Source organism: Chenopodium quinoa, unplaced genomic scaffold (assembly GCF_001683475.1).
Source record: "Chenopodium quinoa cultivar QQ74 unplaced genomic scaffold, ASM168347v1, whole genome shotgun sequence".
NCBI lineage: Eukaryota > Viridiplantae > Streptophyta > Magnoliopsida > Caryophyllales > Amaranthaceae > Chenopodium > Chenopodium quinoa.
Window position 1 is genome coordinate 7,143,751 of NW_018743920.1, and position 15,797 is coordinate 7,159,547.

Here is a 15,797-nt window from a genome sequence, read left to right on the forward strand (position 1 = left end):
GACTTTCTATAAACAATTATTCATAATAGGTAACTTCAAGGTAGATTTTATGAGTGACCTTTATGTACACGGGTAACAATCAATCATATTTGTATTGGATGTATATTTTTTGATTTGGATTTCTATGGTTTATGGCTTAATGCACATGATTGAACCAGCACGGGCCTGGTCCACTAGGTGCATGGGCCGCTGGGGCTGGACTGAAGGAGAGAATCAATGCAATCCATATATATAATGCATACGGCTCATTTCTCTCCCTTCTAAGACAAACCTATTTCCATTGCCGATCCCAATCAATCACAGCCTTAATTATATAAGTAGGGTCGGCGTTAAAAGTAAATTAATAATTTTTCAGAATTGATATGGCAAAAGCATCTTCGGGTATTATGACTGACAATGAAGAAGAATTATTCCTAGATGATTCTGATATGATTGACGAGATTGTACTCGATGGTGAAGATCTCCCTGATGTTGAGGAGGATGATGATGATGAAATTGTCTCGGAAGATATGTCATATGCTGAACCTGATGATACTGTTGAAATATTTGCACGGCATTCTGGGCCACTTTATGCAGTTGCCTGTAGCCCTAAAGAGGCGACATTAGTGGCAAGCGGGGGTGGAGATAATTTGGCTAGTCTTTGGAATATTGGTTGTCAAGATAGGGTAAATGAGCTTAAGGGTCATAGTGACACCGTTTCTTGTTTATCCTTTAGCAAGGATGGACAATTACTCGCTTCTGGAGGACTTGATGCATGTGTTAAGATCTGGGACATTTTCGGCAATCTCAAATGTACATTACAAGGTCCAGTTGAAGGCCATGAGTTTGAGTGGGTAACATGGCATTCGAATGCTCGTCTAGTCTTGGCTGGGTGTACTGATTCAACTGTGTGGCTGTGGAATGCTGATGATCAAGGTGCCCTTCTCAATGTATTTTGTGGTCATGGTGATCACGTCACCTGTGGTGGTTTTACACCTGATGGTAAATCTATTTGTACTGGTTCTTCGGATGCCATCTTGAGAATATGGCATTGACGTGCCTGACGTATATCCCCGATTCAAATCTTGCCCTTACTGGAGCAGAAAATGGTGTCCTCAGTGTAGCCGACATTGCGAGTGGGAAGGTTACCAGCTCATTCTCGCCCCACTCGAGTTCTATTCAAAGTATTGGGCATTCTTTGAGCATGCCTTGGGTAGCAACTGGAGATGCAGATGAGAAGCTCGTTATCTGGGTTTTGCAGCATTCAGCATGTCGCAACATTTTTGAGTACCAGGATGAGATAACTTGCTTGAATTGGCTTGGTGAGTCCATGCTGGTGGCTTCAGGATGCGGTGATGGGCAGATAATGATATGCGATACCCGCTCAGGAGAGCATGTTAGGAGCTTTAAGGGCCACTCAGATAAAATCCAACAACTTGCTGTGTCTGCTGATAACAAGTTTCTTGTTTCAGGTTCAGAGGATGCCACTGCTCGTGTGTTTGACGTATCAGACTTTAGATACTAAGTTCATAATTATCTTGTACCTGTTTTATAGGAACACAACAGTGAATTACTAGTTGTTTAATTTTTATTTGGGGGATTATAAGTTGAAGAGATGCTAATTATTTGGGTGAATAAAACATATATATAATTATAATGCATATAGAATGTTACATAAACATATCATATTGTTGTATCAAAAAAACATATCATATCGTAATTTTTTATATGGTAGAATTTTGGTTGAAATAAGACTCCAAGAATTTATGAGTTTGATTGAAATACAAACATTAAAATTAAATTTTTTTATACTAAGAATTTGATTTTCTATAAACGATTATTCCTAATGGGTAACTTTTAGGGTGGATTTTAAGAGTGACCTTTTTGTAGAACGGGAAACAATTAACCATAAGTCTTGTGTAAGGCGGGTTTACGATAATTTCATTGTAAGAAGGTTAATTTAAGGATAATTTTAATAATTTTTATGGTAACTTTAATCCCTCTAAAGGTAACTTTAATTTGTACTCCGTAATGAATTTGATTGTATTCAGCTAACAAAATTAATCTAATACGTAGTGTTTTTTATTAGGAAAATGTTAACTTTTATAATATATAAGGGTAAATTTGAATATTTAGATTACTTTTACCCGTTGTACAATAACTTAATGAAAGTCCGTCTTAAACTCTTAATCAATACTTTGTGAACAATTAATCGTATTTGTATTGGAAGTACTCCGTACATTTTTTTTTTTATTTGGATTTCTATGGTTTATGGCTTAATGCACATTAACCCGCAGGAGCCATGTCCACTAGGCACATGGGCCGCTAGGGCTGGATGACGACACGTGTACCTATCCAATAAGTCCCCATCAATAATAAAATAATACTAAAACAGACACTAAGAATGACATGTGTCACGTCCTGGTGCTATTTTTTCCCTCCATAATGGTTTTTTTTTTCCAACTACTTATTTTAAACTATTCTTTATATATATATTCATTAAATCATATAATTGTAATTCACTTTTCTAAAATAATATTTATTTGTGATTTACATATTTTCCATATCTTTTATGGTATAAATTATTATTTATATCTATATTATTCCATGTGTAATCAATATATTATATAAATTACATTGATTTTAAAATATATATTTTATTGACTTTGATTGATTCTACATAATTGATTATATTTCCAATATGATAAATATTTTTCATAGTTTATATATTTATGAATTTGTTATTATTGTTTATTTAATTTCAATAATATTTGTACAAGTATATCTTTTTCACAACATATTACTAATTGAACTATCTTTGTTTTTTTTCCTACGAAATTAATAGTTTGATTTATAAACCGTGCATCGCACAGGCACTATATTAGGTGACATTAAATGACACCCTAGCCAGTACAACAGAGAGGTCGGTGAAGATTATCCTCATCTACATTAACATTGATTTGTGAAGCCAAGATAGAGTTGTGAGTTGTGAGTTGTGACAAATTCAAGTTTTAGTTGACAACAATGACCTTATCTGGCAACACAAGTACATATCCTATTAAAATCATCTTATATTGCCTAGGTGATCCACATTATTCAGAGTCTTGATATGCTGTTGACAGCTAGTTTTATGTAATCTTAACAAATAATTTCATCACCAAAAATTCTTTTTCTAAATTACTAATGATTATATCCAAGCAAATCATATAATCCATCAGTCCACAGAAACTTTCATGGTGACCTTTCATCATCATAGCTTCTCTTGGACTTCTCATAGGTCAAGTTAGGAAGCAATCAAACAAAGCATTTAATAAAAAAGCTTCTAATTTCCAATCACTATTCGTATATCATAAGCGTAAAAATACACATATACATACTAATGGAGAGTTATCAATCGCCTTTCAATATCCAATCTCATTGGATACTTGGATTATATCAAGGGACATTGTCCCTAGACAATTCAGGGGGTAGTTTTGGATTAAAAACACTTGAGACTGTGTTATTATATCATAGGAGAGTAAAGAAGAGTTTCTCACAGTCATATTAGATAAAAGTTGGATGTACAGAATGAGAGCACTGTCCTTGGAATAGAATAATAAAGAATGTGTTTTTTTAATGCTGCATCAAAATGAAGATTTGATTCTTTCTTTGATTCTATATTTTCAAGTTATGGTTCAACTTCAACAGAGTACAAATTTGGAAAAAAAATTCCAATTTTACAGTTGGTATGTTGTGATGTTATATACGTTTACAATGATTGATGAGTACGTTGCACCAACAGGGGGTTTAACTTTTGAGCTTCTTTGCAACCTCAGCAAGATACTTACCTTGATAAAATGCTTGCTGAAGTTCCAGCTCCGACGGTTGACGAGATCCGTCTCCTGCAAATGTTCCTGCACCATATGAAGATCCTCCTTTCACCTTTTCTATTTCAAACATGCCCTTCCCAAAGGTGTATCCCAGAGGAACATATAGCATGCCATGGTGAGACAGTTGAGTCACGGCTGTGAATCTGTTAAATCAAGCAACAAATTCACAAAATTCTAGTTAATCTGACAGGAATTTCACATTAAGCTACAATTAAAGCAAAATTCCACAAGCCAATGCCTCCTTTCAAGCAAATTAATACTTATGCTCTTGTATGATGCTAGATTTTGAAAGATTTGCTAACTTTTACAAGCAAAAATACAGCACACAACTTGTTACAATAGACACAAAGCAAAATATACAGAAAATAGGAAAATTATGGATGTATACATACTATCCTGATTTCTTTCCTAGGATATAAGAAAAGAAGGCAACCAATAAAAAGCAAAGCAAGAGCTAGCTATCATGCTTTAAACTATAATTACGGCAATAGTTTCATTACTTTCACTAATACTCCTCCCATCAAGAACAAATTATCAAAGGCAGAATTAAATTGAAAGACCTTTAATAATTGGGTCATTCTTACAACCCCCTCAACATATAACATTGATGAGGATGTTTTTGAAAAGTCAATTAGAAACCATTACTATATACTATTTAAGAAAAAATGACAACTTTTTTCTAAATATTATAAAAACAGTAGAGTACGCGACTGTTATACTTGGACAAAAGACCAAGGGAATGCAGCTAGACAATATTGGTTAGACTTGTAGAAGAGAATCAGGACAAGTTTGGGTGCAAATATGAGACCTAGATTGGTTATATACCGGGTTCTCTTTTCTCCTATTTCTGGTCCAAATTGAAGTGCACATTTAGTGATAATACAGATCATATGAGCACATCAGCACATAAAGATAAAAAAATAGCAATTAGCTCATAGAAGACGTGAAATGTGGCTGTTATTATGGTAATTTCATAGATGATTCTAATTTTAATGATGGACAAGCTGTGAGCTTCTATCAAATAAAGGTGAATCAGAAAGAAATTCTCAATCTTGTTATTGGAGCTTTTATTTTGAAGCTCTGTAGAGCACATTGACATCATTGTCTTTTTTGGAGAAAATTTTGCAAACCAAATAATGGGAATACATGCCTTTCTTATCATAGTGCAAAACAAAGTATAAGCAGATTGTGAGAGGAATAGTCCAAACAGAACTTAGCTCAAACTTTATTCAAGTGGATAATGAAATAAAAGAATAATGAAATATACAAGTATATACAACCCAGTCTGCTGAAGTTATTAACAGAGAAGGATTATCAGACCAGACCAATAAGGTAATGATGTGCATTACTCTGGAGGAAAAGGCACATTTCCAAATACCTAACATTCAATCTAAATAGACCTTGCATGTCTATAACAAGTTAACAATCACTTCAATTTTCATGCCTTATATAGTCCTTTAACATTGGACTACATAAATTTTATAAATACGATATAGCTATTATACAAAAAGTTCCATGATCCACCAAAGTCTCAACTCAAACAATGCAAGTCAGCAGCCTTTATAGCTCTTTAATTTCACACGCTAGAGAGACTGACAAATTGATTATGGATCTTAAGCCAAACATGTCAATTCACTACATTATCGTAAAATAGCAACTTTATCATTCATGATAAAGTTAAATTTAACATACAAAAGTATGCATTGTTTTCTCATGCTCCAAGGCTACAATAGTGTTTTTAGGGAACTTACGCAGAGTTTTCCTGGCCTCCACCATAGAATCCAGTACTCCAAAATACGCCTGCAGGTTTACCAGCGAGTGATTGAGATTTCCATAACTCGTGTGTGGTATCAAAAAAGGCCAGAAATTGAGAAGGCATCATCCCGAATCGAGAGGGAAATCCAAAAAGAAACCCATCTGCATCCACTAGTTGTTCTGGTTTGATTTCTGTAACATCACTTGGTCTTGGAGGAGCCTTCATCTTATCCAATACCCTTTGGGGAAGTGTCTCAGGTACCTATTCAAACAGCTACTAACTAATTAGTAATGGATATGACATCAACATTGCCCAAGAACCTCCAAAGAATCTCCAACCCCAGCTAGAGGACAAGGAAATCAAACATTCATAGCTATATCTATCCAATTATAGAGTCATTGTTCAATTTAACCTATAATTTGATACATACATTACATACTGATCAATTGATTGTTCGGAATAAGTAAAATAAATTAAAATAAAAAAAACCACTACGCAAACGAACCTATACATCAACTACGAAACACAATTCAAATATCCTACAAGATGTTGCTGAAGGCCATCAATATGCCAATTTTTAGTTCATTACATTGCAAAAATGGCTGGGTTATTAGTTCTACCTAAGCCTTCAACCCACAATATAAGTTCGACTTATCTTCCATATCCATATGATCAGCAAATTAAAATTTTGATGCAATATTACTTATCAGTTTAAGGTTTCAACCGTCAATATTACTAAATTTGGAATGAATAGAAATACTTGTACTAATCAGCAACATTACAATTAGCCGTTGTTGGTTGAGAATAATTGATGTTAGTGTACAGTCCCAATCACCCAAAAATCGGAAACTTCGTAGATACAAACTACAAGTAGACAATTTTGGGAAAACAATGAATATGTAGGGTTAGTAATTCAGTTCTTCCCAACCAGACATACATGTTGATCAATTAACACAAGGAAAACACTAGATGAGATTTCTATTCAATTAAACCGAAAACCCGAGTGGGGCTAATTGATTAATTACGAAACGCGTAAGTCTGACAAAGATCATAACTATCATCCGGACAGAATTGAGCTAACTACACAAGCATGAAGTACAACGAATGAAATTGATCTAAATGTACAATATACAACCAGGGCAGATAAAATTGCAGAATTAATTCATACTTATTACAGTAACCAACTAAAAGGAGGAAAACATGGTTAGGTCTAGGTTCCCAAATTAAATGCTAAAATTTTAAAATTCCCACAAAATCTAAGGTCAAATTTACAGATAAGATATAACTATTGAAATGGGAAGAAATTAAAAGGGAAATTAGAAAAGAAAATACCAGCCATAATGAAGCTTCAACATCTTCAACTGAGCTAGCTCCTCTGTGTACTTCTCTAGCCATAGTTTCGACATGCCCAAATACAGAGTAAAACCTGGAATTTTGAGAAATTAAAATTGGTGTAAATTTTTCACAAAAATTAAGAAGAAATTACGCAGATTAAAGATTTTAGAGGAGAGAGAAACTTACACAACGTAAACTTTGGTAGTAGACATTGCTGCAATTCTGCAATAATGGAGAAGAGGAAGAACAATACACTGTTTTGAAACTTTTGGATTTATTATAGTACTTGATTCACGTGGAGGCTTGTCTATATATTTTTTATTTTTATTTTTTTTTTAAAGATAATCAATTCATTAATAAATAATCATACGGCAGCTGGAGGCTTGTCTATATACGTAACGTAAAGTGTGAGATCGGTGAATTACTCCGTATTTATTTTTGGGGCTGTTTGAGAAAACTGACTAATTATTCCTCGAGTTATTGAGACTGTTATTCGCTAATCATAAATTTAGAGTTTCTCGAGTCATATTTTAAGTGTGTGGAGATGTAATATTAGACATTAATGGTATCTAAGGACATGTAAATGTGGTCCATGTAGATAGTTCCAAAAGTTAAAAAAAGCCAAAGGCAAAAAAAATACAAAACCTTATGGGATTTTAGCTTATATAGCTTTTTTTTTAGTGATTAGCTTATTACGGAGTACTATTTACTGCTAATGCTAGTGATAGACATTGTATTAGCTGTTTTTAAAAAGGAGACAAAAATCAAGTTTTGTTGCACCAAAACAAATAAAGAAACATTAACAGCATCATGAGAAAACTTTAGTTAAAGATCACTATAAAAATAATCGAATGTCACTTTCAAGTGTTTCATAAAAGTATAATACAATGAATTCTTCTTCTTGATGTCACCTTTTGTACTTCATCAGCAGCACAAATATATAAATCATATCCTAGTTAGTAAAAGAAGGTAAGAAGTTATCTATGTGATACAATAATAACACAGGTAGATAACTTATAGTCTTACTGAAGAAACGACGACTCAGCAAGATCAATGGCTCGAGAGAGTGCTGCAGCTTCTTGCTCACATTGTCTCTGCTTGTCTGCAGGATCGCTGTCTCCCATGATGTTAGTTCCAGCTTGGATATGAGCAACCCATTCTCGCCGTTTCTGCAAATTTTTGGAATGATACAAATTTTCAGAGGCTTTACCAGTCGGAAACACTATGGTTTTTGAAGCTAGGGTGACGTCCATGTCCTTAGAGAATGAAATGCAGCCGAAACTTCCACCATATGGGCCTCGCCTTTTCAGTTCAAGCTTATCTAACAGTTTAATTGCTTCAATCTGTATTTACCAAATTGGTTCGTGTCAAAAGAATGCAGAAATGGTACGGTAAGCATTGAACATTCCTACATGCTGTTCAAATATTAGCAGAATAATTTGCAAAAAAGAAATCAACCTTTGGCTCTCCAATGAAAGCATCTGAAGGCAGGGCACCCCGGAGAGCATCCCAGCAAGTCGAATACACATCAGTAGCCTACAGAAGAGAAAACCCAACATAAAGGTCATGCAACAGGACTTCAAAATTCTTAGTTGAAGAGACATCTTCCCTTTAATGCCCTAAGACCTAAATCAGAATCAGTTATTTGAAGACTACATGCTCAAAAATCAAGCTGTCATCAGTAGTGAAATTTCTAAGTTATAGGTCAACATAAGTTGTAGCTTTCTGTGGCTGTAGAACTAGCATGATATAGGCCTTATTTTGTTAACTTTCCTTTTTATTAAGTAGAGTAAGCCATAGAAGATAAAATATAAACCTTTTTGACATAGTTGTTTCCCAAGTCAGCTTGCCTGATGTCCTCTACATGATGTTTACAGCCATTGATATGCTGCTTTCCTAACAGAGTATCCTCCTTAAATTTCTCATATTTTCTCTCAGTCGTAGAAAGAGTTGGATTAGTAAACTTTCCCTGCAAAAAAAAAAAAAAAAAAAAAAAAAAAATCTAATATTCAGGGGTATGAGAAAATAAGGGTAATTCCAGAAGCTAAATATACACTAAAGTGACAGTTTTACCTTTTTACCAACATAGGTGAGAATGTGAGGGCTTGAAGCAACAAGGATACACCCCCTAACCTGTTGAATCAGGAACATGGGAGTACATGAAGTGTTGTTGCAGTGAAAAAAATTTACGGATTAAATATGATTCTCTAATCTTATTTTATGTTATTACTGGTCTGAATTATATTTTACTGATCAAAAGATTAAAAATTGATTGCCACTGATTATAACTGAATTTGAAGAGAATAGTGTCTGAGTAAGCTTACTTGTATATAGGCCATAAAAGGACTTGGATCCACGATACTCAATGCCCTATAAACATCAAATGGATCTGAGAAAGTTCTCCTTACAAACCGCTGACTTAGAACAACTTGGTGTATGTCACCATCTAAAATATGCTCCTTTGCCTTTTTTACGGCTGTTTTATATGCTTCAGTTGTTAGACGCGAAACCTCTAACTTATGATGGAGCCTCTGAGTATTTAGTTCTATTGAGCCAGAAGATAGTCTTGGACTGATCAAAGAACACAACAAAGACCTGATAAGGACATAAGGTTATTACAAGAAGAGTAATACACAAAATGAAAGAGAGGCTGCTCACTTGATTATATCATGAACCTTAGACAACAAGGAATCCAAGCATTCCATTCCATTGTCCAATGCCTCATCTACTGATGAAAATCGATCCAATTGAACCCAGTGAATGGCATGAATTTTCTGAATTCACAATATTGGCAAAAAATTATGACAAGTGAGAGTTATTTGATAAATAGAGAATGAATTGCAGTATGCATCATGATAACACTTTAAAAAGAAATTACTACTCTGAAAGATTAATGTAATATTCAGGAATTATGGTAGCAACAGAGGTTAAAAAAAAGAAAAAAAAAAAAAAAAGGATACCTTTTCAATATGATCAAACACAAGCACATCATCATACAGACCTAGATGTACATCAGGGAGATTACTGTCATCTGCTGGGGCACTTGAAAATGCGAGGCTTTTCTCTGCATAACGCACCGTATCATGAGAAAAATATCCAACCCATCCACCTGAAGCACCCAAAAAAACATCATCAGCCACTTTTCTTACGTTTTTCGTTTCATTCTCTAATCAACTTCTATAAACTACAATGAAAAGATGTTTGGTTGAAACTGCAACTTAATGTCAACCAAAAGAAGTACTAAAACACGTGAATATTAGTCGCGCGAATGCTAAAATAGATAAGGCACGAAACTGGTATTCAATGGGGCCCTTGACCAGTAAGGCAAAGGATCACCCCTTCTGAGCCAATCTTATCATACCACAAAACACTTGAGGAAGCTCATCAATGCACTGAGGAGTCCATTTCTCTGTAATTCTCCGAGGAATTGACAACGGATCTTCCACAAACTCCTCTCTCTTCCACCCATCACGATGATTAATCACGGTTACTAAATTCTCCTTGGCTATGATTTCCATTGCTGGATTAGCCCCAACAATACTATACCTTCCCTACAAGTAATTGACATCAAGATTGTAAGGTTTCTTGCGTAAATTCAAGAAAGCCTAATGCTACCAAATAATGATGATCATTGATACTTACAACAGTGTGTAACCCTGGCTCTACAGACTCAAACAAGAAGCTGGGGGCTTCATGATCATTTTCGTTTACTAGACATCGATATGCAAGCACGGGTGTCAACTGATCAGAGAAAATGCACTGCGATAATGGAACCAAGTTTCCTCTTCTAGACTTTTCCACAAACTTAGCAGACTGTTCCACTGTACTCATGAAATTAATATATCAGCAAAGCTTGAGTAACATGCTTGTAAACAAGAAATTAAAAACTCAGTATGACAAATTAAACTAGTTTGGCTATTTAAAAGGTGATACAGTGTTACCTTGTGAAGGAGAGGAAAGAACTGAAAACACTACAAACTGTGTAGAATGAACGGGCGGATCATTAAACAGACGGATTGACAGCATTGAGCTGCAAGACTGAAAAGAAGACGACAGATTTCGACGATGGCAAGTAGACGGCACAAGAGGCAGAGTAATTGCAACAGCCATTTTCAAAGATGATCAGCTGAATTTCATTAAAGGGCAGCTCACTAGGATATTCCCAACTTCTGCACAAGAATTTTAGTCCTAATTGTCTTGTCACTTATCTGTTAAAAGATGTTGCTTCCATGAGCTTTAAATGCTGAAGCATGGACTTGTTTACTGGGTAGTTCTGGACTTAAATTTCATGTGGTTATTTGTTGGCATTAAACACCTCTGTTTTCACATATTTTTATCTTACAAAATGCAGTAATTTTTCCTTTTTACTGGCATAAAAAGCCTCCACCGCTCCACGAACCATTGGTCAAACAACAGCTTGTCAACTTCTATTTAATTGCGGAGTAATTCACAAGGTAGGCGTGCCCTAAAGAACAGTTTTATTATTGGTACAAAAGAAAGCAAGCAATAGAATTAAATGTTCAAGCAAAGCATGAACAGATGACATTGGAGTATATAATCCCGTGAGTTACACTAAAGAAATAGGATCAATACTCAATAATCTTGAGATACAGAGTACAATATTCGATAATAACATTTTATCCACATAAAAAGTGAAGCATCCTATGTAAATGCATGTCTTCCACAAGAAAGAAGATGGAGTATCCAGACAAAGAAAGAAGAGTAAATTTGCGGCAATATCGGCAAGGCAATTGGCAACCTTATCAACAACCAACAAATAACGTCACTGTGTTGAGAGGTTCTGAAACAACTCTGGAAGATGAGCGTTCGTGAGCTTGGTCCTCTTGCTAATTTCATGCTTCTTCTTCTTAGGTTTATTTTTGGAGGAAACACCTTGAATCTGTGCTGCAGCCCTTCTCTGGGCAGTGTTCGTAAGAGGCTTGATTCCAGTTTTCTGAAGTTCTTTCTCAATATCAAGAAAATCGCGAGGCAATTCAATGCTCCGGAAGAGTTGTTTCAGATCATCATCTACCTTAATAGGAACTCGGGGATCATTTGGATATACTATATCTTCCTGTGAATCAAAGTTTGAGAGCAGCCAAACTTTTCGATCGGCCTTCAAGGCCTATGGAGAAAATACACTATCAGCCAGCTTTTCCAGCAGTAAAATAAGGTTCAAAATTTTGAAATCAATGGCAGACTAACAGTAAAAAAAGATTGAAATTCTGTTTTTTTTAACCAATAAATGTCATCCATCCTTTGCAATCCATCAAGCTAAGAATCACTATTGACTGAATTCCACCATGAACAGCTTCAACAAACTGAATAATATTTTGCATAAATGAAGAAAGAACTTGGGAAAAGCAGGATAACAACAGGAACTAAGGAGGATGCTTTCAAATTTAAAGGAAAATGAGTCAAACCAAAACTACCAAAATGCCATAAATCATGTAGAAACCATGCCATGCATCATATATAATATAGGGTAATTGACCTCAATTAAATGTGAATAAGGGAGTTTATTTTCCCTATGAACCAACTTTGAGAAAAATTGCAAACGAGTAAACGTCAGATATTATGGTAGCAAATCCACTCTTCACCATTAATCGTTGATAAAGATAAACTATATGCTTATGTCACAGAGAGGACATATATATATATATAAGAATCCACTGGCAAATTGAAACTACTATTCCAATGATGCTGAAGAAAGGCTAGGAAGGAAAGGTTGAGAAGAAAAATTAGTTACCTGCAAGTCCTCCATCACATTTATATAAGAATCCTTTAAGTCAATGATTGGCATGCCTTCTGGATATCTCCGTATTAAGACAAGCAATTGGTCCTTGTTCTTAACTTCATGCTTTGACTGTAAGGATAAGGGAACTCAAACAATTTAATTGGTAGGAGAATAAATGGTTTCACTATCAAACCCGATGAGCTGATAAATAAAAATCAACCACTGAGGCCTACCTTGTAAGAGAAACACTGCCCATCATAGCTCACTTTTGGGTTGTTCTTCAAACTTTCAAACACGGTTTTGTTTGCATAAACATCGACATGGCATACTTGATTGATTTGCTCAGGAGTTAAGGCTTCCCTCCGCTGCAACCAACCCAAAGACATTAAGCAGAATATCCAGCCAACATGTAATGCAAGATTATTTCACTACTTATGTTCTTGTCTTTGCTTAAACACATTCAAGGTTAACAAAATACTATCATCTATTAGTTAATATATTTCTCTTGGCAATTTGCCATAACTCAGTTCATAACCTAGCTGACAGGTACAAGTGTAACACAACAGCTTGCATACCCAGCGTACCTCTAGAAGCAGATCAATGACACGCTTTATTTGAGCTCCAGCAGGAGCCTTCCTTATGCTATTAATGATCTGAAGCCTCTCGGTATCATTTGAAAATTTGACAGGAGGCCTTGCATTTATAGATGGTGATGCAGTTGGCAAATTTGATTTATGTACATTAGAGTTATGCTTTGGTGGATTGGAGGACTTGGTTGAAGCTTGTTTTTCAGAAGCAATACTCGAAAGAGTTGACTGACACTTCTCTTGCTGTTTCCGAAACCTTGCTAAATTTTCTTGGAGTGACATCTATCACAACAATGGCATAAAGGAAAACCAAACAACGCACTCATCAATGAAAAGATCAAAAGCATAGCAAACAAGAACACTGACAAATCCATCAGAACAAAGAAGGGCCGCACTTTGATCCTCCAATGTATCAAAAACTAATAATACTGGCATACATATGGTTATACATTGATTTACATATGCTAACTATTAGCTAACAAGCAAATAATCTGATAACAAAACCTTGTTTCCTACCAGTGGTGTCTCCAGGATTTTCGAAGTGTGGGTTCGAAACTTTGGAAGTTTGGAATCGTAATTAACGAAGAAATAAAAATATAATAATTAAATATTCGGTACATAAGTTCAAACAAGTTGAAGACCTTTGTGACTTCCCGGCACGTTTCCAAAATGACTCTAAACTCATGGTATATACAGCTAGTCTGCTACACACACATGATAAACGCAGAATGAAATCAATAAATGAATGATAAATTCAATAATCAATATCAATTAAATAGAAAATCAGAAATAATAATCAACATAAATTAAACAGAAATTATACTATTATACGGCTCAAATACTCAAATATACGGTCACAAGTAGTCAAGCACAACTTCAATTTCTAGAGGAAAAATCCCCAAATCGGCTAATCAAAACCAATCCTCGGTTTTTAATCGGCTAACCATATTTAAAAAAATTCATTTGGGACTTATAAATTATGAAGACAAATTAAAATTATCGTAATTTACAGTCAAAAGACTCGAAACCATCTTCAAAAATCCCCAAATCGTAATTTACATTAGCATATGAAATTCAACGATTTAGCAAAAAAAATCCCCAAATTGAGAAGTAAATTAGCGATTTACCAAAAATCCCCAAATCGTAATTTATATTAGCATATGAAATTCAACGATTTAGCAAAAAAAATCCCCAAATTGAGAAGTAAATTAGCGAATTATAACCAATCTTCAGTGATTTACCAAAAAAAAAAAAAAAAACATTAAATCAGCGAAATGAAATTCACTGACCTCACTACCAGAGTACGAGGACGAAATGAAATTCAACGACGTCGCCCCACGTCGGACCGTCGGAATCGTTGCTTGGCTGATGACGCGTCGCCGCGTCGGCTGCGGGGCTGCGGGACAGAGGAAAGGCGGACAGAGGGACAGCCGGAAGAGGAAGAGGTTAGGATTTTACAATTTGGGGGAATGAGGAAGAGGAAGTGAGGTAATTGCCTTCTTGAGTCTTGAGGATTGAGGAAAGCAGGAAACAAAAAGAAAAAAAATTGCCATCCATATTAAAATCAATTGTCTAATTAGGGTCGAAAACTCACATCAAATCAGTCTAGCTTACGTCTATTAATGTAAACAGCACATAATAAGATTCTAGCAACAAAATCGCTCATTATAATCCCTCTAAACTTCAGTAATGATAACCGATAGTTCCTTAATCCACCCTATAAGAACCCTAAATTGACTATATATTAAATGATAAATTGATATTCGATGAGTAAAATTGAAATCAAAAATCTTACCTTAGATGCTGATTAAATGGAAGATTCAGAAACCGCTTCAATGGAGGATTCAGAGTACGATTCAATGGAGAAAGGAGAGATGGGGTGCAGAGTGAGAAGCTCCAAAGAGCATGGGAAGAAACTCGAAGAACACAAACGAGTATGAGACGATTATTTTTTCCCCTTTTTACGATATAATATAATGTATTTTTTTTTTGCAGATTTTTCACCAAATACTATTGAGTTTTTCAAAAATTCACCATATACCACACAAAATTTTATAATTCATCATATACCATTGAGTTACTGTACGTTAACACATAATGCCATTTTTGGTAACTCCCGTTAGTGTGTCGTTAACGCCGTTAGTAATTAGGGTTAATTATGTCACGTGGTTGTCACTTATTGGCTCTTATTAATATTATCTAATTAATTAGTTAAATAAAGAATTAAAAAAAAAAAAAAAAAACCAGCCACCACCTCCTCACTCCACCAACCCCGACACCCCCTTCCCCCACCAAGCCAGCTCACCCTCCCCGCCGGCGGCCTTGCCCAGCCTCCTCCCTCGCCGGCCCTCCAGAGCTCCCCCTACCCCTGCCATCTCCCCTTCTCGTCCTCCTCCCAAACCACCAACGTCCTCCAGCCAACCACCACCCTATCCCAACATCCCCTGCTTGCACGAAATATGACCAGAACCCCCAGCCACCACCCTATCCCGCCCCCACCCACGCCGGCGCCGAGCCCTTCTCTCGCCAGCACG

The 15,797-nt window shown here is 35.5% G+C and overlaps 3 protein-coding genes and 1 pseudogene across 7 annotated transcripts; 1 reads left to right on the forward strand and 3 right to left on the reverse strand.

Moving 5' to 3' along the window:
• Positions 1–23: 23 nt before the first annotated feature.
• LOC110688279 lies at positions 24–1,572 on the forward strand (annotated as a pseudogene).
• Positions 1,573–3,495: 1,923 nt separating this feature from the next.
• Positions 3,496–7,151, reverse strand: LOC110688284 (probable NAD(P)H dehydrogenase (quinone) FQR1-like 3). Of its 2 annotated transcripts, XM_021865014.1 has the most exons (4): positions 7,126–7,151; positions 6,937–7,030; positions 5,600–5,865; positions 3,496–3,991 (listed from the first exon to the last, which is right to left on the reverse strand). In XM_021865014.1, the coding sequence occupies exons 1-4, from the start codon at positions 7,149–7,151 to the stop codon at positions 3,766–3,768; spliced, it is 612 nt and encodes a 203-aa protein (XP_021720706.1). In that variant the 3' UTR covers positions 3,496–3,765. The 2 variants fall into 2 exon arrangements, with proteins under 2 accessions (XP_021720706.1, XP_021720707.1); XM_021865015.1 differs by lacking the exon at positions 7,126–7,151 and having other exon boundaries at positions 5,600–5,877; positions 6,937–7,020.
• Positions 7,147–11,157, reverse strand: LOC110688281 (anthranilate synthase alpha subunit 2, chloroplastic-like). Its single transcript, XM_021865009.1, has 10 exons — positions 10,881–11,157; positions 10,582–10,760; positions 10,301–10,490; positions 9,900–10,048; positions 9,598–9,713; positions 9,264–9,510; positions 9,013–9,072; positions 8,756–8,908; positions 8,398–8,475; positions 7,147–8,282 (listed from the first exon to the last, which is right to left on the reverse strand). Exons 1-10 carry the CDS (start codon positions 11,047–11,049, stop codon positions 7,962–7,964), a joined length of 1,662 nt encoding a protein of 553 aa, XP_021720701.1. The 5' UTR covers positions 11,050–11,157; the 3' UTR covers positions 7,147–7,961.
• A 286-nt stretch (positions 11,158–11,443) lies between these two features.
• LOC110688282 (general transcription factor IIE subunit 2-like) lies at positions 11,444–15,221 on the reverse strand. 4 transcript variants are annotated; one of them, XM_021865011.1, is made up of 6 exons: positions 15,059–15,221; positions 14,553–14,659; positions 13,261–13,545; positions 12,910–13,041; positions 12,689–12,805; positions 11,444–12,064 (listed from the first exon to the last, which is right to left on the reverse strand). In XM_021865011.1, the coding sequence occupies exons 3-6, from the start codon at positions 13,543–13,545 to the stop codon at positions 11,723–11,725; spliced, it is 876 nt and encodes a 291-aa protein (XP_021720703.1). In that variant the 5' UTR covers positions 14,553–14,659; positions 15,059–15,221; the 3' UTR covers positions 11,444–11,722. The 4 variants fall into 4 exon arrangements, with proteins under 4 accessions (XP_021720703.1, XP_021720702.1, XP_021720704.1 ...); XM_021865010.1 differs by having other exon boundaries at positions 14,553–14,769; XM_021865012.1 differs by lacking the exon at positions 14,553–14,659.
• Between the last annotated feature and the right edge of the window lie 576 nt (positions 15,222–15,797).